The following is a 27,770-nucleotide window of genomic DNA, read 5'->3' as shown; positions in this document are numbered from 1 at the left end:
CAACGCCAAGAAACTGAGTCTTTAGTGCAGCACTCAGACAACAGAGATTCAGCAGGCGCCTTCTCTGTGAACCTTGACACGCTTGCTAAAAACTTTTTTATACTGCCATGCTTAGTTTAGGCAATTAAGAAAGTATCTTTCTGTAATAGTTAGTTGATGGTCTGTAATTTTAATTTCCCCCACTGCATTGTTGCAATCCACTTTGGCACTTCTTTATGATACAGCAGTGTGTAAATGAATAAAAATAAATTTAGCCTGGGCTAGGCTTTCTCCCTGCCTGCTACATGTTGAAATCATTGCCAGAATGGACCCTACCTGAACTGTGCATTTAGTCATTGGGGTTGAATTCGTGGAGAAGCTTTGAGCTGTTGTTGTTAGTTGTTTGGGGGAGGGGGTTGTAATCTAGAGACATTCTGTGATGTGCATCCATCTGCTACTTAACGGGAAAAAAGACTAAAAATTTCAGAGCAAAAATTCATTTACATATACTGAGAAAGGTCTTCTACCCTTTCTCAACATCTAACCAAACATATCTGTGTTATTTTGTAAGATCTTGTATTCAAGGTTATGTTTGAACGTTTTGAGTAGAAAGAGAGGCCTATGGCACCAAGAGAATGTTTAACTTGCTTTGGCTATCTGGTTTGCTTAATGCTTGTCTAAATCTGAGCTGAGTCAATAAAACTTTGTCCATTGAGAGGCAGACCTTTCAGCACACAACCTGCCTGTCCCAAAATGAAGTCTTGCAAACATATTTTTGTGTTGCTTTTATTTCTCTTCTCAGGTAAGGTTGCTTTTACATTGCTTTTTTTAATGATGCAAGAATGTGGACAAGGTTTTCAGAAATAGTTTGTAATCTTCAAATCAACTTAAACTGGATTTATCCTCTAGACTTGAAATAGGCTGAGCCCGTGTAAGTGTTTGAAATGTAGTGTCCTTATATGTTTAATGCTGATACCTAAATAATTTTTCAAATATATTCTATAAAGACAATGGATTTTCTAAATGCTTTGCAATCTCAAGAACTATGGTACTAAAAGGATTGGCTCGGGGATTCTGTGGTCACATTTAATGTAAACTAGGATGCTTTTATGCTGAAATTTTCGAAACACCAGGTGTTTGGATTTGCAAACTATGACCCATATAGCACTGCTTAATTATGTAGGTACGAACATACAGATTAGTCTGTTCTATGAAACATATATTGTGCCATTCTGTATTTTGACTCGGTCCTTTTATTGTATGAATATCCTCCATTCCCCTCTTATAAATATATTCTCTTCTTTATATGAATATCCTCCATTCTGCCTTTAGCTCAGGGAAGATTAGTTATGCTTCTCCAGACTGTCGCACCCAGGCAACTTTCAGAGCAAGATATGCTTAGGTTCAGCCACAGAACTGTTTCATATCTCATCAGACCATTCTCTTGCTTCAGTAATGTTAGTGTAATAGGCAAAAACTACACATGATGATAAGCTGCACACATTTCGTGTTGTTTCAGGGATGCTTTCAACTGTCCCTTAAAGGGGAGGCAGCAGCTTCATAGGAAGGAAACCTGAACAATTTCTTTTGGGTAGGAGACCTGGAGCCTCTAACTCAAGGCTAGTCAATTTGGTGCGCTCTAAAAACGCTGTTGGACTACAATTCCTGTCATCCTTGACCATTGGATTTGCTAGCTGGGGCTAATGGGAACTGGAGTCCAACATCTTCTGGCTACCTCAGCTCTAACTGAAGTAACTCAGCAGCCATCTTAAGTACAAGGTGTTTCTTCTTCCCACAATCCACGTGGAGGCAGAATGTGCAAGACTAACTTACTGGACTATATAAGTAGAGTGCAATCATAACCATGAAGTCCGTGGTTCATTAAAAACTGAGAAGGGGATCTGAGATCATGGTCCCAAGGCACATGATGCAACAACTTCAGAAGATCTGGGTTTGCTCATCACTTGTATATCCCCTGAGCTCTATCCATGGAAGAAAGGATATAAATATTAATCATAAAATAATACCTTTCCAGGTGTGGCACTTTAGTTTGGTCCACTAGTTTGTCATTGGAGGTCATCTCATTCACAATGCATGGTTTGTTCATATGTATTTTGCTGCAAGTCAATGCATAGATAAGGGACATGCCTGCTGTGTGCATTTGTCTTGCAACACCTGTGCAGTGGTCACTGTTTTCTTCACATGCATCTCTTCCCTTGGCTTGGTGAAAGGTAGGAAGGAGGGCTCTGTAGAGCAACCAGAAACCAGGGAGACAGTGGGGAAAAAGCAAAAGAGAATGCTTCCTGTTTTGACGGTTGTAAGAAATGCTTTGGGTTAAACCACAGAGCCTAGGACTTGCTGATCAGAAGGTCGGCGGTTCGAATCCCCGCAACGTGGTGAGCTCCTGTTGTTCAGTCCCTGATCCTGCCAACCTAGCAGTTCGAAAGCATGTCAAAGTGCAAGTAGATAAATAGGTACCACTCCAGCGGGAAGGTAAATGGCGTTTCCGTGTGCTGCTCTGGTTCGCCAGAAGCGGCTTAGTCATGCTGGCCACATGACCTGGAAGCTGTACGCCGGCTCCCTCGGCCAGTAAAGCAAGATGAGCACCGCAACCCCAGAGTCGGTCACGACTGGACCTAATGGTCAGGGGTCCCTTTGCCTTTACCTATGTGATGTTTTAGAAAAATATTTCTAATTATCTAATTATTCTAATTATTTCTAATATCGTTCTAATAACATTTAAAAGGTCAGTGTAGATCCAGCCAAAGAGCTGCAACCACACAGCACTCTTTAAGATTTGGTCACAGTGGCCTTGATGCAAAGGCCATCTCAGCCAATAGACAAATTTCATTGGACTTTGGAAGTGGTTCTATAAATCTGTCCACAAAAATTAGTACCATGTCTCCTTCAATTCTTGGTCTTGACTCAACAAATATTGCATATCTATAAGAGCTGCCGGATAGAACTCAGTCTAATGATCACAGTCTAAAGCTGCAATCTTCACTGGTCTACACAGAAGCAAGCACTATTGAATTCAATAAGGCTTACTCCCAGGTGAATAGGATTAGGGTTGCCAGTATGATTCAGAGCAACCCTTCTTACCCTTTTATTGGACATCTATAATCTCACACAAGCAAGTGTGCCCCTCAGCTACTAATACAGACGGTTCCTCCTTTTGTTTCAAAGCTTAAAACCATTATACAGTGGATACTGTTTCTGCATTTAGTAGCCAGACACCACTCACTGACAGCTTTCTCACTGCTGCGCTGAACAGGGCAACAAAGCATTTTCAGTAGATTTAGCTTTTAATCTGCAGTTGTCTGGATGTTAGAAGATTACTTCTCCAAAATAAATAAATAATTTTACAAAGATTAACAAAGTGTTAGACTATATGATAAGATTTTACTGGTGGGTTGTGTCTGCACTCAGTACTTGCATTGAACAAATTGGACTCTGTTTTCCCTGGTCATTTCCCCTCATCACTGGATTTCGGAGCATCTATTTAAAGCCCAGATTACATAGTTATTATGGTCAATGTGTAGGCATTCCCTCCTCTGATTCTCTCCCATTTTGGTTTTTGCTGCAGAAAAATCAAATGACACACTCATAGTGGTAAAATAAGCTAAAGAAAGCAATAAATGATTTTACTGCCTTTTACATGAGGCCGATAGCCTGCCTCCCTTTCCCTCATCCTAATGCAGATCCCTTTAGCAAGGCAAAATGGGTGACCTGAAGTCATTATGCAGCAAGTTTCTCCACCCAAAGTGTCAGCAAATGAACTGGAGTGGGAATGAGGGCACTCACAGTGCTATGATATGACATCATGAGACACTGACATGACATTATGAGAAGCTCACACGATAAAGAGGCAATCTTCATAATGGCAAAATCCAAAGAAGAAGCATCTTGAATAACATCTCAGAGAGGGTGACCATGTGTCCTACTTTGCAGAAGACAGTGCTTTATTGAAATAGTTGTCAGAGGATAGCCCTTTGTTCAAAGGAGTCCTCTATTTGAATGGCTGCCCAGTCCTAGTCTGGTTTAAAGCAACTGGACAGTGGACTGAGTGGTCATCTATGTTGTGATGGCACATGACAACCCCAACATGTGCCTCAACACATCAAAATTGCCCAGATAAGTCACCTTTTCCCAATAATTTTGTTACTGTTTTTATTAGCTGCCGCATTTTCACCTTTTAATCTTGCCTCTTTGCTCATTTTCTTTTAGTTCAAGGAGATCAGCTTGATGAAGACTATGTAAGAACAGATGGTGCATGGATACTTGGTCAACAAAGCCAGGTCTATAGGACCCTCAATATAGAAGGATGTGCACAGAAATGTGAAGCTGAAACAACATTTACTTGCAGGTAACCCTGACACTGTTACATCCTGTCAAGGATGCCCAAATGTCCTAATGATCAGTTATGACCGCAAATGTTTTGTATCCATTAAGACTAGGGTAGCCATGTGTTCTACCTAAAGAGGACATTTCTCTCTTTGAAGGGTGCCCAAATCTGGATTAAATGTGAAGAGCCATCAGAAGAGAGAGCAGGGGTCTTGAAGTTGGCCCTCAATGATCAGCACAGGGGTAACCAATGTGGTGTCCTCCTGATGTTGTTGGACTATCACTCCCATCAGCCCCAGCCAGGGGGGCAAATGTCCAGGGATGATGGGAATTGTTCCACCTTGGTTTCCACACATTGTTTTTTGGGTCCAGGTTCAGATGACACAACATGGTTTGTTTCCCAGGAGTACAGCGGTGGAGGAGTGAAGTGCCTGTTCATATGAAGCCATATTTTATTTTAACTACAGTTTAATGGGACATGTGAATCAGGTTGATCACATTTCATAATAACAGGCTTGATGTAACTTCTGCCTTGATGTAATTTTGTATGAATGACTTTCAGTGAGTGAATTCAATGCAATCAAAGATGGATAACATTATACTCAGATTGCATTCGCGCCCCATTCACATCTTGCCATTTCAACAGGTCTTTTATATTTGCCGTCAAAGATCAGCAATGCATTACACTGGGCGACAACACCAAAACAACAGTTGTGTTTAGAAGGGCAGATGCAATTCTCTTTGAAAAAAGAAGTAAGTGTATACAGCTTTTGGATATCATGTCTTCTCTAGAACCTTATTCAATGTCATATATTCACAGTATCTTACACGATTGACAGCCGAGGCCATTTGAAATCTATTTGATGGGTGTTTTTGTCAAAGAAACAGTGCCCTGAAGAGAAAAGAATTCCAAGGTCATTCATGGGCTACTGCCATCTTTTGTCACACACGACCTTAGCCTCAGTTTAAGGGGGAAAACTAGTTATTTGAGGAAATGAAAATATAGCTGCTAATATTGTTTAAGGTGTGGGTAATCTTTGGCCCTTCAGATATTGCCAAACTATCACTCCCATTATTCTGGCCATTGCCCATCCTTGCTAGGGTTGTTGGGAGTTGTGGCTCAGCAACATGTGGAGGGCCAGTGGTTTTGTGTGCCTGGTTTACAGGCTATTCTTTATTACTTGGAATAATTTCCAGAGAGAGAGAGAGAGAGAGAGAGAGAGAGAGAGAGAGAGAGAGAGAGGTTTGGATTTGATATCCCACTTTATCACTACCCGAAGGAGTCTCAAAGCGGCTAACATTCTCCTTTCCCTTCCTCCCCCACAACAAACAATCTGTGAGGTGTGTGGGGCTGAGAGACTTCGGAGAAGTGTGACTAGCTCAAGGTCACCCAGCAGCTGCATGTGGAGGAGCGGAGACGTGAACCTGGTTCCCCAGATTACAAATCTACCGCTCTTAACCACTACACCACACTGGCTCTCTGAAGAACTGAGTGGCCTAAAATAATTGAAAATGGCTTGAGTTAAGCCAGAGAGGGACTGCTGAAAACTCCAGAAATTAATGCAGCCCTGGAGCAACTTCAACTAGATCACTCCCTTCCAGGAAGGCTGCTCTTACGTTCTTAGTCTGGTATCCAATGGCTTCATACTCAAGGTGTGATGTTTGATTTTAAAAATGCTCTCAGGACCAAAGTATACATGACACTTCAGATCTGTGAATTGGATTTCCTCACCATCATTTTCCTAGCTTAAAATCACAAAACATTAATGTTCTTATAGGATGCCTTCCTTGTAGCCTTCCCCATCCTGGTGCCTTCCAGACGTTTTGGACTATAACTCCCATCATCACTGATCACTGACTGGGGCAGATAGGAGTTACACTCCAACAACATCTGGACTGCAGCAGGTTGAAGAAGGCTGTCTATATGCCATGCAGCTTAGTGGTGGGAGTTAATTGGGAAAACTAGATCACTCCCCTCCAGGAAGGCTGCTCTTACGTTCTTAGTCCAAAATTCGCTAAACAAGTATGCTCATGTTCCCATCAGCAGTTGAGAAATAGGTCATGTCAGCCAAGATCTTGACATTTCACGGACACTTCAAGACTGCTCCCAAAGGCTGCTCTGGGATTTCTTCAAGGGTGGAGAGGAAACAGCCAGCAAGGGAACAGATGTCTCCTGTAGGAGGATATTTGGCAATGACTTCCTCATTTCTTTCTCTGCAGTAGTGCTGGGCTAATACACAGGAGATCTTCAAACACAGCCTTTGATGTGGTGTTGGCAATAGATATCCCAAGAAAATGAAATCCCCATTGCCTGTATGCAATTGTTTGCCTATCTCTAAGTGTACATGCTAGATTATAGATTGTGAAGGTCTTTAAAGATCTTCATTTATCTCTTTTGTTTTTCCAAATCTGTGATGCAAAGACATTGCCACTGTCTGTATTGCATTTCTCTCACATGAAACATAATTCCTTTTTCTGACCCTCCTCCACAAATACTAAAAGTAGACAGAGTTTGCTATAATTGCTTCCCATGCACAGAGGTTTGTGCCAGCTGTCGCAATGATGTGACTTCATTGATGTACTTAACTGAAAACAACAAAAACAACTTTTTAGAGTGGTGTGTTTCTTATAAACTGGGTATTTTATTTACTCCCTTTCCCAGTATGGTTAGCATTTAATTAGCTAGAGTTAGCACAATCAAAAGATTGTTTCACATGCACTTTTTAAATGCAGGATTAACTTCTGTTGAAGCAAATTGAGAAACTCTTCACTTGCACCTTTTAATATGAGACTAACTTCACTTGAATCAATTTTGGAAAAGTGTTCCTGTCTGCTGCACTAATTAGCATCTGGCAGACTGTTGGCAGCACTGAATAAATTATAGTTGTTTAGCAATTCCATTCCACCCTATTAACATGCTGCAGAGTCTTGCTGCAGTGACTGCAGGAAAGCTTTCTCACATCCCGGTGTGAATGGGCTTTTCCCAGGTCATGCAATGACTTCCAAAAGGGACTCTTAGCCATTAATTTATTTCCCTATGAACAGAGCTCTCCCCACCTGGACACACCCATATACCCCAATGCTACACAGCCACCAACAGTGGCTTGCTAGTTTCTTTTGATGTTTCCACACTTTGGGGGCACTTCCAGACCGACAGTTTATTTGCAAAATATTTAGTTCTTATCCCACACTTTTCTCATGGAATCATCCTGTCATTTTCTAGCCACAAGCAGTCAAGTAAGAAAACAGATGAAACTTTGCAACAGAAAGTGGGGAATAGCAACCACTAGCTGACAATGGACCCCTCAAAAAAATTTTTTTGTGTGTGCATTCATGATTATTTGTGCTCATGATGGCATTGGGGCTGTTATACGTGAGATGGATTCCAGTACTTTTTGCACCTGCAAATGTTTCAGGGCAGGCATACTGCTGTATTTCCAGCTGGCACATGCCTCAATTCTTCTTGCTGAAATCCTGTACTTAAAAAAAAAAATACCACAAATGTTCTGGGGGAAGGAGAAGTTGTCCTGCTTTTGTTACAGCACAAGAATGCCCCTGTAGATGGCGATAATGTGGCCACACTGAAGAAGCACCACAGAACAACGAAGAAAGCCAAATGATGTGTGGATGGTCCAGCATTAATCCACCACTGACACACTATTATTGTGTTAATGGCATGTTGCGGAATACACCTGCAAGAAAAACACCACCCTGAAGGGGCCCAGTATCATATAAGCGCCACACAAACCTATCAGGATGAACGTTGCAGTCTGGAAACATTTTGGGTAGATAGACTTAGGCATTAAATATAGAGCTGCTATAATGGCATCATGATATTCTACAGTATCCAATGATGAAGAGTGGAGGGTGGGAGGAGGCACAATGCCATGACATGGGGTAAGCATTGCTGCTTACTGTGGGAGAAAGAAACTCAGCACAGTGCACTCATGCTTCTTCTGGTTCACACACAAAATGTTGTCTCTCTCGCTTGATCTGTCTAGCCCATCCACCTTCAATTACATAGGGAACTTGAAGTGTGAACCAGGCTGCCACCATTGTCTGTAACTTATTTCAGCTGCCACAATCGTAGGATTGTTTCTAGCTCAGTCCACATTTCCATTCTTTGCATCAGCAGCACTGATTTGTGTGCAGAAAGAATGTTTTGTGTGAACCGGCCTTTCCTGGATAGTGGCTTAAGCGTGCAGTTAGAAGGAGGGTCTGTGCAGCCCCACCTGGATTGCACTGCATTTTGTACAGTATTGTTCATTTCAGTAAATGGAAAGTCAGAACATTAGATTGGGGTGCATAAATAAAGTGTGTGTGTGTGTGTGTGTGTGTGTGTGTGTGTGTTCATTAATTCTGAGTGGTGGTGCTGTATAGTAGCTGTAGCAATAATAATGATAAATAATAATAGTAAGCATTGTCTTTCAGTGTATCTACTTGAATGCAAAAGAGGAACTGGACAAGACTACAGAGGAACTGAATCTAAAACTCAGAATGGAGTTGCATGCCAGAGATGGGCAGCCACCACTCCTCATGTACCCAGGTATGATCTGTTCCCATCTGAGAATGAGCCGCTTTTCACTTCGTGCAATGTATAGATGTTCAACTAGACTTTGCTCTCTGAAATATGTAGGGCACAATTCGGTAAAAGTTAGTTGTGCCTAACAAACTCCAATTATCTGCTTAATTACTTGTGAGTAGGCCCCACTGACGTCTGCGCGACCAACTTCTGTGTAAAGATGCACAACATTGGGTTGAGAGTCCCCTTGATTAAAGCCCAATCTTTTGTGTGATTTTTTAGGATTAAGTCCCACTGAGTTAAGTAGTACTTATTCCCAAGAAAATGTGCATAGGACTGCAGCTTAAGGTGGACCACCTTCTCATAGAAACCTGCAGTGCTGCACAAAGCGACTCTTATGCTAATAATATTCTTTTTAAACCTATTCATGCAAAACAGTATAAAAGAATTGCCTTTGAACATTATCAAAACAAAATATTCAAGGTTGTCCAACTAAGTACTTCTCTGAGTAGATCCATTGAAAGTAATAGACTTAAGTTAGTAATGTCCATTCATTTCAATGGGTTGTAATCATCATCATCATCATAATCATCATATTCATACCCTGCCCATCTGGTTGGGTTGCCCCAGCCACTCTGGGTAGCTTGCAACACATTTAAAAACATAATGAAATGTCAAATGTTATAAACTTCCCGATACAGGGCTGCCTTCAGATGTCTTCTAAAAGTTGTGTAGTTCTTTATCTCCTTGACGTCTGATGGGAGGGTGTTGTGGTGCTAAGGAGATCATTTCATCAGCATAAGCATTTCTGTTTGTCTCTCTCCTCTTCACGCACATGCTGTTCTGGGGGGGATCTCTTGAACTTCCAGAACAGATTTGGGGGTGGAGGGAGTGTTCGGTTGCATTAGTGGGAATCTTTACGCTGGTTTCTGCTAGCATAATGGGTTCATTCAAAATGAAACAATGGTCTCTGAGTATGACTAACGTAGAACACAGCCCTCAGTAATTACACATCGTCTTTAAAGACATTTCTTTTGCTGCTTCTCTCTCTCTCTCTCTCTCTCTCTCTCTCTCTCTCTCTCTCGTGTAACAAACATGCCTTTTAAGGATTTGTGACTTTTAACCCACTGCAATTCAAGCCATGAGCCAGATGATTGGCCAAGAAGATAGAATTTATGTACTTCCTGACTGCAATGGCAGTAATAGGTGGCAAAAGGATTCATCAGAGCCTGTGTTGTTCTCCAGTGACAATAAGTTATAGCTCTTACGGGGAAGCAATCCATGCTGAATTACTAACCTGACGTTTAGATAGGATAGGCAAGTAGCTATTCATTTCTCAGTGCCTCATTACTGTTTGCTTTGCATCCCTTGTGAAAATATTTGCCATATGAATAAAGATACTTTAGTTGTGCAGGACACCGAAAGAGCAACAGTTTTGTATAAACTCATGGATGCAAATGCAGTTGATTCAGACCAGAGCTAGTTGTTACAGCGGATGGGTAGCTGTGGTTGAAAGGAGCTGCAACACCATGTCTCCCTTCTGCTCTTTCCTCCAGTAATAGCTGCTGCTATAAGACGTATGGCATGTTCATATTATTGTCACATCCCTGCCTCTGCATGTAGCAGGCAATGGTGTTGAATGGGGAGATAGCCTATAACAGGGATGTCCAGCTTCTAAGAGACTGCGATCTACTCCCACTAAATTTTTTTTAAAAAATTGGCAGTGATCCCATTGTATTGATCCTAGTTGTTGAGCTTTTTGAGATTTTTTTAGGGAGGAAGACCCAAGGTTGTTTGCTTGAGCTTTTTCTCAAATTGCTTTGGCTCCCAAACAAATCAGCTCCCGAACGATTCAAACCTGGAAGTAAGTGTTCCGATTTTCAAACAATGTTAGAAGCCGAACGTCTGGCATGGCTTCCGCGGCTTCCATTTGGCTGCAGGAACTTCCTGCAGCCAATCAGAAGCCGCGCTTTGATAAGTCGGATTCTGTTCAACTTACAAGGTACGACTGTATTCTTTATCTGTTTTCTTCTTTCTTTCTAGGTACTCGCCTACCACTAATCCTGATAGCGGATTAGAAAAAAATTACTGTAGAAATCCGGATAATGATGAGAAAGGTCCCTGGTGCTACACAACGGATCCTTCTACAAGATTTGATTTTTGCAACATCCAAGAATGTGAAGGTGCAGTTGAGCACACCAGAATTTTAATTTTACAAGGCAATTTTAAATGCAGCATATACTCAAGTATTGTTCTTTTTAATGATGAACAAACCCAGTTTTCACTTGTGCATGGCCACGTTATTCATAATATCAAAATACAAATATTGTAGCAGTGCCTTTATAGAAGCATTACTCTTCTGATTAATTCTCACTAGCGTAAGCTGCTGTTGGGTTGTTTGGTAATCATTCGTAAGTGAACAGAAGAGATCCCCAAGACTTGATTTTAAGACACAGAAAATTGGATTACAGAAAAAAATCCACCTTGGCAATAATTAGTCTACGTTAATCCAATTTTGATGAAGCATCATTATGTTTTTATTCTATAATAGCCACTCTGGGATCATTTGGCAAAGAAGGGTCAACTAAAAGACAATATCACCCATACCACACCCACACACCAGCAATTCCATTACCCCAACAAACATTGTACACGTGCTCTTAAAAACATTTTTATAATAGTACATAAGACAGCATAATTAAAAACTTCAGGAAGGCAATATGAACAAATTGCTTATTACCTTAGATTTTGAAGGGCAGAGTAGCTTAGCTCCGACACCTTCAAGGAACCAGTCCTGATATAACCTGAGCTCTAAACTTCCTAGCGGCTTTACCAGCCTTATAATATAAAACCAGAACTTGATCACTAAGTCCTATTATTGTGTACAGTAAGTGGGGAGCAGAAGACCTAACATTCCCCCATTCCTACTGCCTGTAAGACAAGAAGACAAAGCTGCATGACTCAAAGAGAAATATTTATCCTTACAGAGCAATGCATGTACTGCAGCGGGGAAAACTACCAAGGCAGGGTCTCCCAAACTGAATCTGGGCTTGAATGCCAGGACTGGGCTTCTCAGGAACCTCATGCTCATGGATATATTCCTTCAAAGTAAGTCACAAGTCAAAAAAACCTCACCAATTCAACTAATGGCAATTACCAATGGTGTGTGGAACAGAATGGGGCATAAAAGGATAGCACATTGAGTTATATGAAGGCTTCAGGCAGAAACCATTTATTTTGATGATTAATGTATTGCTCAATCCTGCAGTTTCTAAACAGTATACAGTAGGCATACAGAATGGAGTCCGTCACTGATAACATAAAAAAAAACTTGGGGGTAGAAGGCATCAGGTAATCCTAAAGGTATCCTAGACTCAGGTTGCTAAAGGCTTTGTAAATTAATACATAAGCCTTGGACTTGGCCTTAAAGAGTTATGTGCTGCTGCTAACCTGCCCTCGCCCACAGTCTCAGTGCAGCATTTTGCTCCAACTGGAGCTTCTGGATTAACCCCACATAGGGTGCAATGCAATAACCAAGACTGTACTATAGTTTCCGTTCTTCTGCCCATTGAAATGAATGGAATCTGTGTGAGATGTCTCTGGGTGTATCTAGGATATAGGAACTTCATGTGTAGAAACTACAGAGCTCAACATGTAAAATATGTGCTTGATTCCGAAGTCTTTGGCACATTGCTTTGCAGCTCAGTGGCAGAGCACATGAACTGCATGTACAAAGTCATGAGTTCAAGGAAGCGGGAGATGAGAAGGATCCCTGCCTGACAACCTGATGAACCGTTGCAATTCATAGAATCATAGAGTTGGAAGAGGGACCCTGAGGATCATCTTGTCTAACCTCCTGCAATGTAGGAATATGCCACTGTCCCATACAGGGATTGAACCTGCAACCTGGGCATGATTAGCACCACGTTCTAACCAGCTGAGCTGTTGGGGTCAAGAGAAGGCAATGCTGAGACAGAGGGACAGATAGTCTGACCTGGCAGAGGGCAGTTTCCTGCACCTCCCAAAGAAACATAATAACCAGTGCAGTGGTCAATAGGCAGAAGCCTCAACTTTCCCATGTAATGTTCAGTTTTCCAGAAAAGAATCTGAAGTCAAACTTCTGCCGTAATCCTGATGGTGAGCCTCGCCCTTGGTGTTTCACCACCAGTCCGACTAAACGCTGGGAATTTTGTAACATTCCTCGGTGCAGTAAGTATTTGGATGATCAATTCCAGGTTGATGTGATGATATAGCAATATGTTCGTTTTCCTTTGGCAGCGGTGGGAATCCAACACTCAAGTAGAAGAAACTACAGTCCTTTGATCTCACAAAGCGTGTGGTAGCTTTTTGGCAACCTCAAACATTTCACAGAATGGAACGAATATTCCACTTAAGGAAGTAGTAAATTGGATTGCTGCCTCTTAGGTGTTCTGAAGATGCTGGCTTCATTTGCTTTCTCTTTTCTGATATAGCAACACCCCCACCAACCTCTGGCCCAGGGCGCCAGTGCCTTGCGGGAAGAGGAGAAGACTATCGGGGTAACGTAGCCGTCACAGTATCGGGGATACCATGCCAGGCCTGGGCAGTCCAAGAGCCTCACAAGCATGCCAGAACACCAGAGAACTACCCTTGCAAGTATGTTAAACTATAGATCCAATATTGTTATCTCAGTCTTTGAGACTAGAAATGCCTTGCAGTAGGCTTGTCATCTCTCTGGTTTCCTAAAAATAAGTGCAAAGTTGTTCCAGCATCAGTTGCCTTCATGCATTTTCTGTTTTAGGCATTTAGAAAAGAACTATTGTAGAAACCCGGATGGAGAGAACATGCCTTGGTGCTACACCTCTGATCCACAAAAACGATGGGAATACTGCAATATTGCTAGCTGTGATGGTGCACCGGAAGCTACTGGTAAGAGACGCTGCATTTGTGCATCTGCAGTAGATGTGAGCAGAACAAGCCATTTTGATATTAAAAAAACCCAAAGAGCTCATGTGACAAATCTGGCTATGATATCTGGGTTTCATTTTAAGAAGAGGCGACAAGCAGATGCAGAGTAAATTCAACCCTTTGGGTAGTTCATTATGTAGATTTTTATCTGTTGCATCTGTTGTTCCTATCTGCATGAGGAATGGGCTGAGTCAGAATTGTATATTAACTGAATAAATTCCTTCTGTTCTTGGGATTGGCTTGCTTCCCAGGCAAAATTCCTATTGAATTCGTAGGAACTTTTTTTCTGAACACATGCATTTAGGATATTTGCTTTGATCTATACTGTAAAGCAGGATGCAAATCAAATCCACAAGAAATAAATTAGGATTGGGCTGTCAATCTGAACAATATTTTGCAATATAAATCTGCAATCTGCAACAAGAAGAGAAGAAGAAGAAGAGTTTGGATTTGATATCCCGCCTTTCACTCCCCTTCAGGAGTCTCAAAGCGGCTAACATTCTCCTTTCCCTTCCTCCCCCACAACAAACACTCTGTGAGGTGAGTGGGGCTGAGAGACTTCAGAGAAGTGTGACTGGCCCAAGGTCACCCAGCAGCTGCGTGTGGAAGAGCGGAGACGCGAACCCGGTTCCCCAGATTAGGAGACTACCGCTCTTAACCACTACACCACACTGGCTCTTGATCATTGACAAAAGGTCCAGATGCTCTTAAGTCACCATTTCTTTTCACTTTGCCTTGCTTTCTTGTAGCCTTTCTTGTAGCTTCAGAGAGCCTACATCATTCTATCATCAGGATGTAGAACCAAAGGCCCTCTAGCATATCTTTCAGGTGCCCTGGAAAAAACGGGACATCCTGGGTTTTTCCACGAGACCTTGGTGGGCATTTTGGCTACCACAATCTTGTGTGCTCTCTTGAGGTCTCACCCCAAGAAAAGCACTTGGGGTGTGTGCAAAAAATATGCTTATTTCTGTGGCAATTTTGTTTTAATTTAGCTGCAGCTCCTTCTGTTGCTGAGCAAACCGAACTTGTTGATGACTGCTATCAAGGCACTGGCACAAGTTACCGGGGTACAATGGCCTTGACCATCTCTGGAAAGAAATGTCAAGCATGGAACGCTATGACTCCTCATGCTCACACTAAAACCCCAGAAGCCCTACCAAATGCGTATGTTTGCCTCAACTTTCCTCAGACATTGTGACATTTTTGTGTGTCTAGCAAATCATGTAAAATGTCCCTACGTATAGGTTATGTTAAACAAGAGTCTTTAGGTGAGTGTCTTTTGATTTGAACTCTTCGAACTCCTCTTGGCATTACACACAAACCCGGGTTCTGGATTTGTTCCACTCCTTGCCAGTCATGTGAAATTTCATGTGAAATCAAGAACAAACCTTGCCTTGACAATGTGGTTTGTTTGGAATGAAACAAACTGCAATCCCAGGTTTGGCTATTATGCTAGGCTGGGAATTGCTGTTCCTGCTCGTATTAGGGGATGAGAGAAATGGGAACCTTTAACCTTTAAGCATGGCTTACTGTACCGTGCAAAAACAGCCAGTGTAGGCAGTGCTCAGCTAGATGGACTAATGGTCTGTCGTGATATAAGACAACTTTTTGAATAAGAATATCAACTGTCCTAACCATAGGCTGTTTAATAGTTGATATCCTTATTCAAATAATTTTTTGAAAAATTCACACATGTTGGGTATATTTTGTTAAAAGTGGTACAATGTCTCTGTTGGGGCAAGGTCTATGGTTACAAGTGATGCCATTAGTTTAGGAAAAGAAAGACCTTTGGATCAGACCAAAGGCCCATCTTGTGCAATATTCTGTTCCCAGAAATAGCCAACTAGATGGCTTCTGGAAGTTTATAAGAAGAGTATAAAGCATCAGTCACCTCAGTTGTATAATTATTTTATTTGTTTAAAAACCACAACCTGCCTGAGGCATCTTGCAACAAATTAAAAGAAATCAATCAAATAATCAATTACAAAACCAGCTTAACACATACAGCAGAAACCCAGAAACGTTGCAATGCAGCAACAATTCAGACCCCCCCAAACAGGTTTAAGCAGTTATAGAAGCCTTTAAAAAACAGGTTACTGTAAGCCGGGGTGAGGAGTCTGTGCCCCTTCAATTGTTGATGGCCTACAACTCCCAACTCACAGCTGTACATGGAGGTGCAGGTTAATTCTGTGTCCAGGGCAGCTGTTTACCAGCTCCATCTAGTACGCAGGCTGAGACCCTACCTGCCCGCAGACTGTCTTGCCAGAGTGGTGCATGCTCTAGTTATTTCCCGCTTGGACTACTGCAATGCGCTCTACGGGAGGCTACCTTTGAAGGTGACCTGGAAACTTCAACTAATCCAGAATGTGGCAGCTGGACTGGTGATTGGGAGTGGCTGCTGAGACCATATAACACCAGTCCTGAAAGATCTTCATTGGCTCCCAGTATGTTTCTGAGCAAAATTCAAACCTTTAAAGCCCTAAACGGCCTCGGTCCTGTATACCTGAAGGAGCGTCGCCACCCCCATCATCCAGCCCGGACACTGAGATCCAGCACCGAGGGCCTTCTGGCAGTTCCCTCGCTGCGAGAAGTGAAGTTACAGGGAACCAGGCAGAGGGCCTTCTCGGTAGTGGCGCCTGCCCTGTGGAACGGCCTCCCATCAGATGTCAAGGCAATAAACAACTATTTTACTTTTAAAAGACTTCCCTGTTTAGGGAAGCTTTTAATGTCTGATGCTGTATTGTTTTTTATATTTGGTTGGAAGCCGCCCAGAGTGGCTGGGGAGACCCAGTCAGATGGTCGGGGTATAAATAAATTACTACTACTACTACTACAATATCATCCCTGATCATTGACCACGCTAGTCCAGTAGTATTTGGAGGGTCACAGCTTCCCCCAAAACTACTGTATTGGTTGGTATAGCTCAAAAATGCACCATTATAATGAGTAACCAGGCACATTACCCTGGGAGCAAGACATCATTGAATCAAATGATAGAATCCTAAGTTTCCTAACCTATTATATTCAAACTGTTTTAAATGTTATTCTCACCCTGGATATTATATAGAGTTTTGTATCTACATTTATAGGGACCTGAGGAAAAACTACTGCAGAAACCCAGACAACGATAAGGCTCCCTGGTGTTATACTACTGATCCCAGTACAAGATGGGAGTTCTGTAATCTACAGAAGTGTCCTGATCCTGCACAACAACAACAACAGCCACAGCCCACATTGTCACCAAACCTTGGTATGACTGCTTCCCTCAGTGCAGACAACCAGCCCAGAGTCACCTTTATATGGAAGTGATATTTAATTCAGTGCAGTAAAGATTAAATAATTTATTTTGTGGCTACTTTAAGTTACTATAGGATTGCAATACAGTGGTACCTTGGTTTTTTAGCATCTCGGAAGCCAAACGTTTTGGGTTTTGAATGCCAAAACCCCAGAAGTAATTGCTTCCGTTTTCAAACACACCTCGGAAGTCGAACGGCTTCCACTGCATTTTTAAAATTTTTCTCCATTGACTTTGCAGTCCACCCTTTGCGCCTCAGTTGTCGAAAGTTTTGGAAGTGGAACAGTCTTCCGGAACGGATTATGTTTGACAACCGAGGTACAACTGTAGAGAAAGGTGCCTCTAGGGTTGATCTTTTTTTCAGCTCACTAGGTTAACATTCTTTCTGCTACATTTTAGACCACATTTGTTGTCCGTTAAATTCTATAGGTCTGGGGGGCAGGGGGCAGGATATAGGATAGATTATATTTCCCTATGCTGTTTTGGACTTCATTCTAAAAAATTAGTTCAATACTGCAAGCAAATTGGCACTGAAGCATTTGTGTACATGTTATCAGAAGACCATCATATAGGCTTTCATTATCTCTTCTACACAGATGATCTCCAGGTCTTTAAGGAAATTGTAGTGATCAGTAGTTATAAGTTACTAATCTCTGTTTCCTGAGGCCTTAAGCAAAATAAACCAAATATATGGTAGTCACATGTGATCATAGAGGTCTGAGGTACTGGTTTCAAACCAAGGTCTGACCCAAATGGTCACAGAAATTGAAGGATATATATTTGATTGATAAATTGAAATAGCAGCATAGCATGAACCCTGATACCAAAGATACAGAAAATACAGATACCCACAAAATAACAAAGACTAACTTAGCCAAGACTAGAATACTTTACCAACACTCTTGGTCTCCCAAGGTTGCTGAAGGTGTCAGTCGGGAGAGTACAAACTTAAAGGATAGACAAAAAGGGCCTGAGGGGAACTAAATGTAACTGTGAGGTAGATGATTCATATATTCTTGTCTAGTAACAAGTGTCTCTCTCCTCAGTCAGTCAAAAGGCTTCATAGCTATAATTATCCAAAACCCTATGTCTGGTGATGCTCCCAATGACAGCATTGCTGAAAAATGTTATTCCAATTAGCAAACTGGCCATGTAAGTCCTTGAGACACTGGCTTGGGATAACGCAGGTGCAGTAAATCTTGTGTCTGCCAGCAATTAACTGAAAGAGAGAAAACTGCTTTCTCACGATCCCAGATCTAACTGAGAAGGCTTTCTTGCCAAACCAAAGTTTTACACTTTATCTGGAATCAAAGTCTAAACACAGGACAGAAACAAAGTCCCCACAACACAGAAAGAGCTACAATTCCCAGGTTTCCTGGGCAAAGGGGGAATGACTGTTAAAGCAATTTAAACCTGTAGTGGAAATATGACCTGTGTAAGAAAAGCCCCCAACCACCCATTTTTATCTCTCTTTAAAGACTGTAGGACCGGTTATGGTAAAGATTATCGTGGAAAGATTGCAGTGACAACAACTGGCAAGACTTGCCAAGAGTGGCGTTTGCAGACACCTCATAAGCACGATTTTTTCACACCACAGACTCACCCCCGTTCAGGTCTGGAAAAAAATGTAAGTGGCATTATGTAGCAGGTAGGATGTGTTGTGAAATGTAAAGAAACAGAAAATACCAGACAAGGCTTAAGCAGGATTGACCTTACGAAAAATGTCCCCAAGCCTCCTGATTTTTTTCTTCCCTTTCATATGCTCCCTTTTCATTTCCCCACTAATTATTCCCCCTTTATTATCCCATTCTTTTGCTAAGTGTCTATCATGTTTAGCTACATTTTTTAAATGTTGTAGTGGTTTGAGTGTTGGGCTAGGACTTGGGAAAAACGAGGGTTCAAATCCCAGCATAGCCATGCAGCTCCCTGGGTCAGTTATTGTCTCTCAGCCTCTCAAGGTTGATGTGAAGATAAATGAGGTGGGAGAGAATTATGCACAACACTTCGAGCTACTTGGATGAAGGGTGGGATACAAATGTACCAAATAAATAATGTTATTTTATTGCATAAACTAAGTTTGAAACAAGATATTGAAATTGGTTTCTAGAGAGCCAGTTTTATGTCTGCACCAAATCCAAGTAGCTTTTGTACTGTAAACATAGTTACGTTCTTACAGCTTCTATGGAACTGAATTTTTCATTTTGGTTGCATTTTGAAAATAGTAAAGGACATAAGCCCTAGCCGGTGGCTGAATGAGGTTATCACACCCATGAACATACAAAGATTGCAGATTGAGTAGTTCTGTTTTTGTTGTCTCCCCCCGCCTCCCCATAGTATTGCAGAAATCCGGATGGTGATATTAATGGCCCTTGGTGCTATACCACAGACCCAAGCAAAACATGGGACTACTGTGATGTCCCACAGTGCCGTAAGTATGCTTGTAATGACTTGTCAGCTTTGTTATATTTTATTTTTTATATTTTATTTTAAGTGTTTATTTTTAAGTGTTTAAACATTTCTATTTCAATGTTGTTTTAGGCTGGAACTAGGTCTGCTGCAGTTCGAAAGCACCCCTAAGTGCAAGTAGATAAATAGGTACCGCTTTATAGCGGGAAGGTAAACGGCGTTTCCGTGTGCTGCGCTGGTGCTGGCTTGCCAGAGCAGCTTCGTCACGTTGGCCACGTGACCCGGAAGTGTCTCCGGACAGCGCTGGCCCCCGGCCTCTTAAGTGAGATGGGCGCACAACCCTAGAGTCGGACACGACTGGCCCGTATGGGCAGGGGTACCTTTACCTTTACCTTTTTAGATCTGCTGCAGGAAATGGCAGGCTCGTGTTGATTTTGCTCACCTCTCCCCATAATGTGTAGCTCTGGTAGCACATAACATGATCTCATCTTGGCATGGTGCCATTTATTCTGACTCTGTTATTGACAGCTGCCACGGTTGGGGAACATCTGATATGATAATTTAATGTCCTACATGTCTATCACTAGACATTAGTGGAAAAGAAGGCTGGATATCTGCATAAGATAGCAGTCCTTGCTGTTGTTGAAATGAATTACCTCCAGTCTGTTCAAGCTGTTCCACAGCTAGTCACTAGGCAATTTAGGCTTCATTGGATTTTCCTTAACCCTAGCAATGAGCTGAAGGTTTAGGGTTGGTGTAGGAACTAGAACGGGATTATGTTCAACAGGGAATTTGTGGGAGATTAATGGTTTTCAGAGTTGCATACAAACGTGTCTCATTATGGTGTCCAGGTGCAAGACAGGGCGCGTGAACCTTTCATGGCTGTGTAATGGAAGGCATTTCTCATGAAAACTACACCTGGTGAAATTTCCTCTTCTATGCAACTACTGAAGGTGCAGAAGGCATGTCCACTTTTGCATCTGACCACTCGGTTTCCCAAATTATGAAGACCTGTTGAGGTGTTTATAAACCTAACATTCTACTATATTTCACGTTTCCTCTGTGTCTCTTTCATTTATTCTTCAGCTGCTGAGGAATATGAATGTGGAAAAGCCAAATATAAACCAATCCTTTGCTTTGGACGGATTGTTGGTGGATGTGTTTCAAATCCCCATTCTTGGCCCTGGCAGATTAGTCTTCGAGTAAGGTATTAAAACCCACAATCCGTTGTGCTACACCAATGATGGGAAACATTTGGCCCTCCAGATGTTGCTGAACTACAACTCCCATAATTCATGACAATTGGCCATGCTGGCTTGCATGATGGGAGCTGAGATCCGGAAATAAATGTTCCCCACCCCTGGGCTACATAATGTACCTCAAGTGTTTGTGTTAGTGAGGGAAGTGGGAAAGATGCATGCGTTGGTGCAAGGAAAAAATTGGTATAAAGAGGATAATTCCTGGATGCCAAGATCAAAGCTTGGGGCAAGTACTCTTTGGTCAGAGAACCCCAGAAGATATTTAAAACCACAAAATATGCTGCATTGTAAAATAGGAAATATAAGCTGTTGGACCTTTAAAATATCCCCTTGTAAGTTCCAAAACTTCCCTCTTCCCCCAACATAGGAAAAGACCACACATTTGGTAAGTTAAAAATTGGTTTACTTACAAACCCTTTAAAGGTCTGGTTTATGTGCTTTTCCATGCAGCATTCATAAAAGGTTGCACAGACATTTAAACTTAGTTTGGTTCTGAAGTGGTGAAAATTCCTAAATTATTAGTATTGGAACTCAGAAATGGCTAAAGAGAGCCATGCAGTTTGAACTGGAGCAACCAGCTCAGAACCTCTTCACACATTGAGCTTCTTAGGTAGACTGAGAACAAAAGCTTGATTATCTGGTTCTTCCCAAGGTGAGAGGTAGTGGGCAGCACAGCTTACTCTATGGTATTAACCCTTTCATGCATTAATTAGACTTAACCAACCTCATATAACCAACATGCTTATCTGACAGTATATACATGTGCTTGGGAAAAGTAAGTTTGAAGTGAAGGTTTCAGTGGAAAAGCTTCAGACTTTTTGTAAAATTCCTTCAACATTTCAATATGCTTAAAGGAAACCACATGGACAAAAGTTATTGAAACCATTAAAACCAACAAACTTTTGTAACTCAAACTCTTTGATTTCAATGGGTCTGCTCCAAAGATGGTTTAGTTGGCATCACTTATACTCATCATTTTTATCAATAAGATCACTGTGGGAGAGAGAGCACATGTTCACACATTAGAAAAAAATCTGTGTTATGTTGAAGCAAAGCTGGAGAACCTCTGACCCTCCAGATGTTGTTGGATTCCATTCACCTCAGCCAGGATCACCAATGGTTAGAGTGATGGAAGCTGTAATCCAGCCACCTCTGGGAGGCCACAGATTTCTCACTCTTGAGTTAAAGGCAGTATTGTTTGCCAGCCTTTGGGGGAAATTGGGATATACCCACCCACCTCTGTTATTTATATTGCTCCCTTTAAAGGTTTCCCCCTTCTGAAGACTTTCTAATAAAATAGAAGTAATCAAACAAAAATAACACAATGTATGCAATAAAATAATGACAGTAATAGGATCTGAAACAGCAAGTGGTAGAACAGATAAAAACAAATCATCAGAGGGGAAACTCATAGTTAAAATGCCTGGGAGCAGCAGGAATACAACTAATCTGCCTTTACTTTCTTTTCAGGTCCTTTGATTTGCATTTCTGTGGAGGCACCTTGATAGCTCCGCAGTGGGTTCTGACAGCCACCCACTGCTTAGAGAAGTAAGCCATTTCAAAGTGTTGGTGCTACTTTCTCTGAGCACACAAGCAACACAATGGGTCTGCCATGTTGCAATGGACTCTCTTTGGACACATTTACTGTTCCATGTTTATTTTTTGTTAGAGGCATTTATGCACCCCCAAAGCATGCGGATAATATTGACTCGGTACAAGGCAGCTTCTTACATTCCCCTTTTATAAATGGTTAGTAATCATCACCTGGTGGCCAGTTGTGTTGTAGAAGAAGAGAATCAATCACTGGTTCCTAGTTGCTAGGATTGTTATATCCTGCTGTTCCCTGTTTCTCACTAGTGAGAAGTTTTGCTTCTAGCATCTTAATCTACCTGTAGCTGGGCAGGACCAACTTACTACTTTTGCACCTGCCCATAAGCTCCCAAATTGTACCTGCCATCTTGGCTGTAAATTTCACTCCCTGTGGTCTGAGATGGTGACAAATGCATAGCTGTATGGTGGGTTGGATTGACGCTGGAGGCATAGTATGTGCTTCAGTCGCCCAGTCTCTAACTTCCAAAGAATTCTGCCCTCTTCAGCCATAGTGAGCAGACCTGCGCCTTGGTTATCTGGAGATGCCCTTACACAATGAATCTGCCTCTTGCAGGTCATCAAGACCTTCATTTTACAAAGTGACACTTGGGGCACACACGGAGAGGGCTACTGAGCCATCTGTACAAGAGCGAGATGTTGAAAAAATATTCAAAGGACCAAATAGGGCAGACATTGCCTTGCTGAAACTAAGCAGGTATCCCTTTGTGTTATAATTTTAATAGTCATTTTATTGACCAGTTCTTATGTTGTGATGTGATGTGATAGCTATTGAAGTGGTTGTGTGAAGTGCCTCCCACAGTGGTTGGGGAGGGTCAAATCACAGTACGGAGCAGGGAGAAATTTAGCTCACACTTTCATGCGAACCTTTTCAATGCATACTCACCAAAATAAATATATGAACCAAATCACAGCTCTCCTATAGAATTTGCACTTGCATGTTCAGGCTCCACACCCTCACTGCTCCTGGATAGGAGGAACTGACACAACACAGCTTAATTGGGTGAATGGCCACAGATGTAATAGGTTTGGCATAGGCATTGGACATATGAAAAGGTTTTGTTTTGTTTTTTAAAAAAATGTATTTATTGAAAGAAATATACACTAAAAAAATTGGGCACATTTTCACGAGCACTTCTTATTTTTTAAAATCACAAACTGATGCAAAATGTGAACTTAAGAGTGGAAAAATGAGAAACTGAGACAAACCAAGATTACAGATTTGCCCACCCCTAGATCACCAGACCATGCCTCTCTCTCTCTTTTTTAAAGTATTATGTTAATTTGATTGAAATCACTAACAGCAGTGAATGCTTGTTTTAATCAAATTGCTTTGCACATGGAATGATATCCACCTAGTTCTGTGTTTTAAGCAACCACCTGTTGAAGCAATAATGATTTGTCCGCAGTATATCTTTGTGTTATGTACACATTTAGGACTAATGGCCCTAATTGCAGATTTTCTTTTAGCAGCAACATGCTGCAATGAATGTGAATTGACACCTGTTCTAGCATATCTGGGGCTTCAGCTGCATGAAGAAATAATGTATGGTCAAAGTGTTCTAATATAACAAGGGTAAAATCAGTCTTGATATTTAAACAACAGCTATCATGGTGTGATGTTTGCTTTGCAACTTGCCCTATTCAAATAAATGCCTTCAAGTTAAATGCTGGACTCATGCCACGTTCCTATGCTTTAGGTGGATAGACTGCATAAAAAGCAGTAGATGTGCCTTTCCAAAATTGAAAGGGAGGTTCCAAACAAGATTAGCTGTTCTAAAAACATCGCATCTGTCTTCACCATCAGAGCTTAACTCTTTTTGCTCGGGAGCAGTACTTCCATCCAAGTAAACATGTGTAGGACCAGGATACAAGTAAGGCTTACAGGGAAAGCATTTGAATATTTCTTAGTTCCAACTTCCATCACTTTTGCTTGCCCGAGACTGGGAAAAGTCGAGCATTGATAAGGACAGACACATTTGGGAACATTAGACTTCTAGAAATGCATTCCTTAAAAAAAAGAAGAAGTTGCCTGAAGGTTCACAACCCAGCTGGTAGCAATCAGGATAAGTGGAATGATGAAAAAGAACAATGCCAAACCTCTTGGAAATGTTTGTTTCAGCCCTGCCGTGATCAACGATAAGGTCATTCCGGCATGTTTGCCTCCAGCCAATTCAATGATAGCAGGTGGAGCAGAATGTTATGTTACTGGATGGGGTGATACAAAAGGTGAGCAAATTTTGAGCAGCTAAGTATCCAAAGTAGTTAAGGTTGTGTCGTATTCCATTATATTATTCTAATCTCCATGCTTTTGATTTTTTGCTTTCTTACACAGGGATAGGGTTGCCATATTTCGAAAAGTGAAAAATTGTTGAGCTTTTTTGCAAAATCTACCCCCCCCCAAAAAAACCATCTTTTGAGCTACTTTTTATGAAATTCACCTTTTGTCCAGATTTTCCTGGACATTTCAGTGATTTTTGCCCAGGCACTTTTTACACGGACCAAATACTGGCTATGTCCAGTATTGAAATCCTGCCAGCTTGGCAATTCTCCTAGCTCTACTGGGACATAAAAAGAGAAAATTAAAGGCTACCACCCATCATTACAGCCTGTCACCAACGTTGCCAATGTTTATATCACAATTTAATGTCTGTTTATTTTCTTCCTTTCTCCCTTACTTGCAAAGGAACTGGTGGAGAAGGCATTCTTAAAGAAACTGGCTTCCCTGTAATTGAAAATAAAGTGTGCAATCGGCCTGAATTTTTGAACAACAGGGTCAGAACCACCGAACTCTGTGCTGGGAATATTGATGGTGGCACTGACAGTTGCCAGGTAAGAGAGTCTAGTGATGGAAATACTTGACAATAATAATAATATAATAATAACTTTTTAAAATTTATATCCCACCCATCTGCCTGGGTTTCCCCAGCCACTCTGGGTGGCTCCCAAAAGAATATTAAAAATGCGATAAAACATCGAACATTAAAAGCTTCACTAAACAGGGCTACCTTCAGATGTCTTCTAAAAGTCAGATACAGTGGTACCTCGGGTTAAGTACTTAATTCGTTCCTGAGGTCCGTACTTAACCTGAAACTGTTCTTAACCTGAAGCACCACTTTAGCTAATGGGGCCTCCTGCTGCTGCTGTGCCGCCGGAGCACAATTTCTGTTCTCATCCTGAAGCAAAGTTCTTAACCTATTTCTGGGTTAGCTGAGTCTGTAACCTGAAGCATATGTAACCTGAAGCGTATGTAACCTGAGGTACCACTGTAGTTGTTTATTTCCTTGACATCTGATGGGCGGGCGCCACAACCGAGAAGGCCCTCTGTCTGGTTCCCTGTAACTTCACTTCTCACAGTGAGGGAACTGCCAGAAGGCCCTTGGAGCTGGATCTCAGGGGCCAGGCTGAATGATAGGGGTGGAGACACTCCTTCAGGTATACAATACATCAGAAACAATGACTTTTGGGTATTGCTTGGTGTAAGCCTTGGCTGCTCAACATTCCAAACCCTCATTATGGCCCCATCCACATAATACATTTAAAGTTGTATTTACATTTAAAATGAATCCTGGAAACTGTAGTTTATGTCTTTGTGGGAAGGAGTTGGAGGTTATTGGTTTTAGGGTTTTTTTTTTGTTCTTGTTTTTATCTTGTTTATGTTGTGTACTGCCCTGAGATCTACAAACAAAGGGTGGAATAATAATAATAATAATAATAATAATAATAATAATAATAACAATAATAATAATAATAATGGTGCCAAGTTGCTAGGAGACCCTGGTTCCCCTTACAGATCTGCAATTCCCAGTGATCCCTGGGAAGAGAGGATTGATGGTTACACTCTTGGAACTGTAGCTCTAGGGCTCTCCTGACATTTGCTGTTATGGGGAACAACCCTGCCTGCCCCTCCCTTATTTAGTGATACTGTGCTGTTAGGTCTTTGAACTGCAATAAAGAATTGACCTAATGACCTAGTGATATTGTAGTTTTGTATGCTAACCTTCCTTCCTAGGGCACTGCATTCACTGGCTATGCTGTGGGTCTGTAATGGTTGCCATATCTGGAGCCGGGAAGGAATTTGCCTGCAAACTGATTAGCCCCATTTGCAGGTTTTGTTTTCCCCATAGCAATAGTCACAACTTTGGTGGATAAGGCATTGGGGTGGAATCCTTTAGTCTAACATCAGACAGGAGGTGAAATGGTGGTTCCCCCCCACCTCAGAAAAGGTGTGTTCACAGGGTACCTTGTGAGAGGGGTCTGGTTGGAAGTCTCTGTCCCAAAGCCAAGGCTGATGGGCCACAGAGCTTCCTTCAGTAGTTTGGGGGGGGCATCCATGTAGACCTTCATCTTGCAATGGACCCATTAATCCCATGAGCAACTCTGTCATGGCTCAGCCCCGCATCAGGAGGATGAGAGTGATGATCAACCCAATACCTAAGTCAAATCCTACCTCCATGTGTAATCAATAAAGTTATGGCCAATTTTAGAATCCCAGAACGTTGCCTTGTCCAGTTTGTTCACCTTTCTTAGGTTAGGCCTTGCTCCCTGAGGAGGGGTTGCTGCGAGTGTGTCTGCATATATGAGTGACCTTGTGTGGGCACAGTCTCAGGCAAAATATATCTAGTGAGATCTGTTCATTACATGGTTATGTTTATTTCTGCTCTGTTTGTTCATTTCCCTTTTTCATTTGTAGGGTGATAGTGGAGGGCCTCTAGTCTGTGCAGAACAAGGAAGATATATCCTCCATGGAGTCACCTCCTGGGGTCTTGGCTGTGCGCAGCCCATGAAGCCTGGTGTTTATGTTCGAGTTTCCCAGTTTATTTCATGGATTGAAAAAACAATGCGTGAAAACTGAATTATTTCACTCTTGTTGAAAGAAGCACATACATATACAGATGTATCACACACACACACACACACACACACACACACACACACACACACAGGATTCAGGGTGCAATGTTGTAAAATAAATTACATGATTGTAAAAATGACCGATTGGCTGGCTGACTTTCATTACAACACGGTTTATATGCTGCAAAAATTCATTTGCAATGTGCTTAAGCTTGAACAATAAGCCAAACTGGATGTGATTTGAGTGACCCATGAATAGAATTGGCAACATTTTTAAAGGTCTAATGTCATCCATAGGGGAAAACATTCTAGTATCATACAAGGTGCCTGCATTGATTCATTTGTGGGGCAAATAGTTTTGAGGGCTTTAAAAATGCAGGTTCTCCCATGTCACCATAACTACAGCTCCATTTGCTACCATTTGATTGAAAGCTATGACAAATAAAAATGAAATGAATTGTTCTTAAATTTGTTTTGTTCATGTTTTCTGATCTACTGGAAACAAATCCAACTGTTCTTTACCTTCAGTTATTAGATTAATTATCAATAGATAATT

At 41.6% G+C, this 27,770-nt stretch overlaps 1 protein-coding gene across 1 annotated transcript; it reads left to right on the top strand.

The window, feature by feature from the left end:
* The first annotated feature begins 637 nt into the window (after positions 1 to 637).
* Positions 638 to 27,682, top strand: PLG (plasminogen). The gene is made up of 19 exons (XM_081000682.1): positions 638 to 781; positions 4,207 to 4,345; positions 4,970 to 5,076; positions 8,755 to 8,869; positions 10,889 to 11,028; positions 11,833 to 11,953; positions 12,936 to 13,054; positions 13,318 to 13,480; positions 13,626 to 13,753; positions 14,785 to 14,956; positions 16,882 to 17,042; positions 18,566 to 18,714; positions 19,422 to 19,515; positions 20,580 to 20,700; positions 22,223 to 22,300; positions 22,917 to 23,057; positions 24,483 to 24,589; positions 25,047 to 25,192; positions 27,054 to 27,682. Exons 1-19 carry the CDS (start codon positions 733 to 735, stop codon positions 27,213 to 27,215), a joined length of 2,412 nt encoding a protein of 803 aa, XP_080856808.1. The 5' UTR covers positions 638 to 732; the 3' UTR covers positions 27,216 to 27,682.
* The last annotated feature ends 88 nt before the right edge of the window (positions 27,683 to 27,770 follow it).

The sequence above is a fragment of the Podarcis pityusensis genome, assembly GCF_964106645.2.
Source record: "Podarcis pityusensis genome assembly, chromosome: 3".
NCBI lineage: Eukaryota > Metazoa > Chordata > Lepidosauria > Squamata > Lacertidae > Podarcis > Podarcis pityusensis.
Note: the sequence above shows the minus strand (reverse complement) of the source record. Positions and strands in the feature narration are given on the sequence as shown.

Bases quoted from the DNA above. Each gene is read 5' to 3' on its own strand.
- PLG (XM_081000682.1), top strand. From the start codon at position 733: ATGAAGTCTTGCAAACATATTTTTGTGTTGCTTTTATTTCTCTTCTCA. The intron at 782-4,206 runs GTAAGGTTGCTT...ATTTTCTTTTAG, and splicing joins GCTTTTATTTCTCTTCTCAG to TTCAAGGAGATCAGCTTGAT. The intron at 5,077-8,754 runs GTAAGTGTATAC...ATTGTCTTTCAG, and splicing joins AATTCTCTTTGAAAAAAGAA to TGTATCTACTTGAATGCAAA.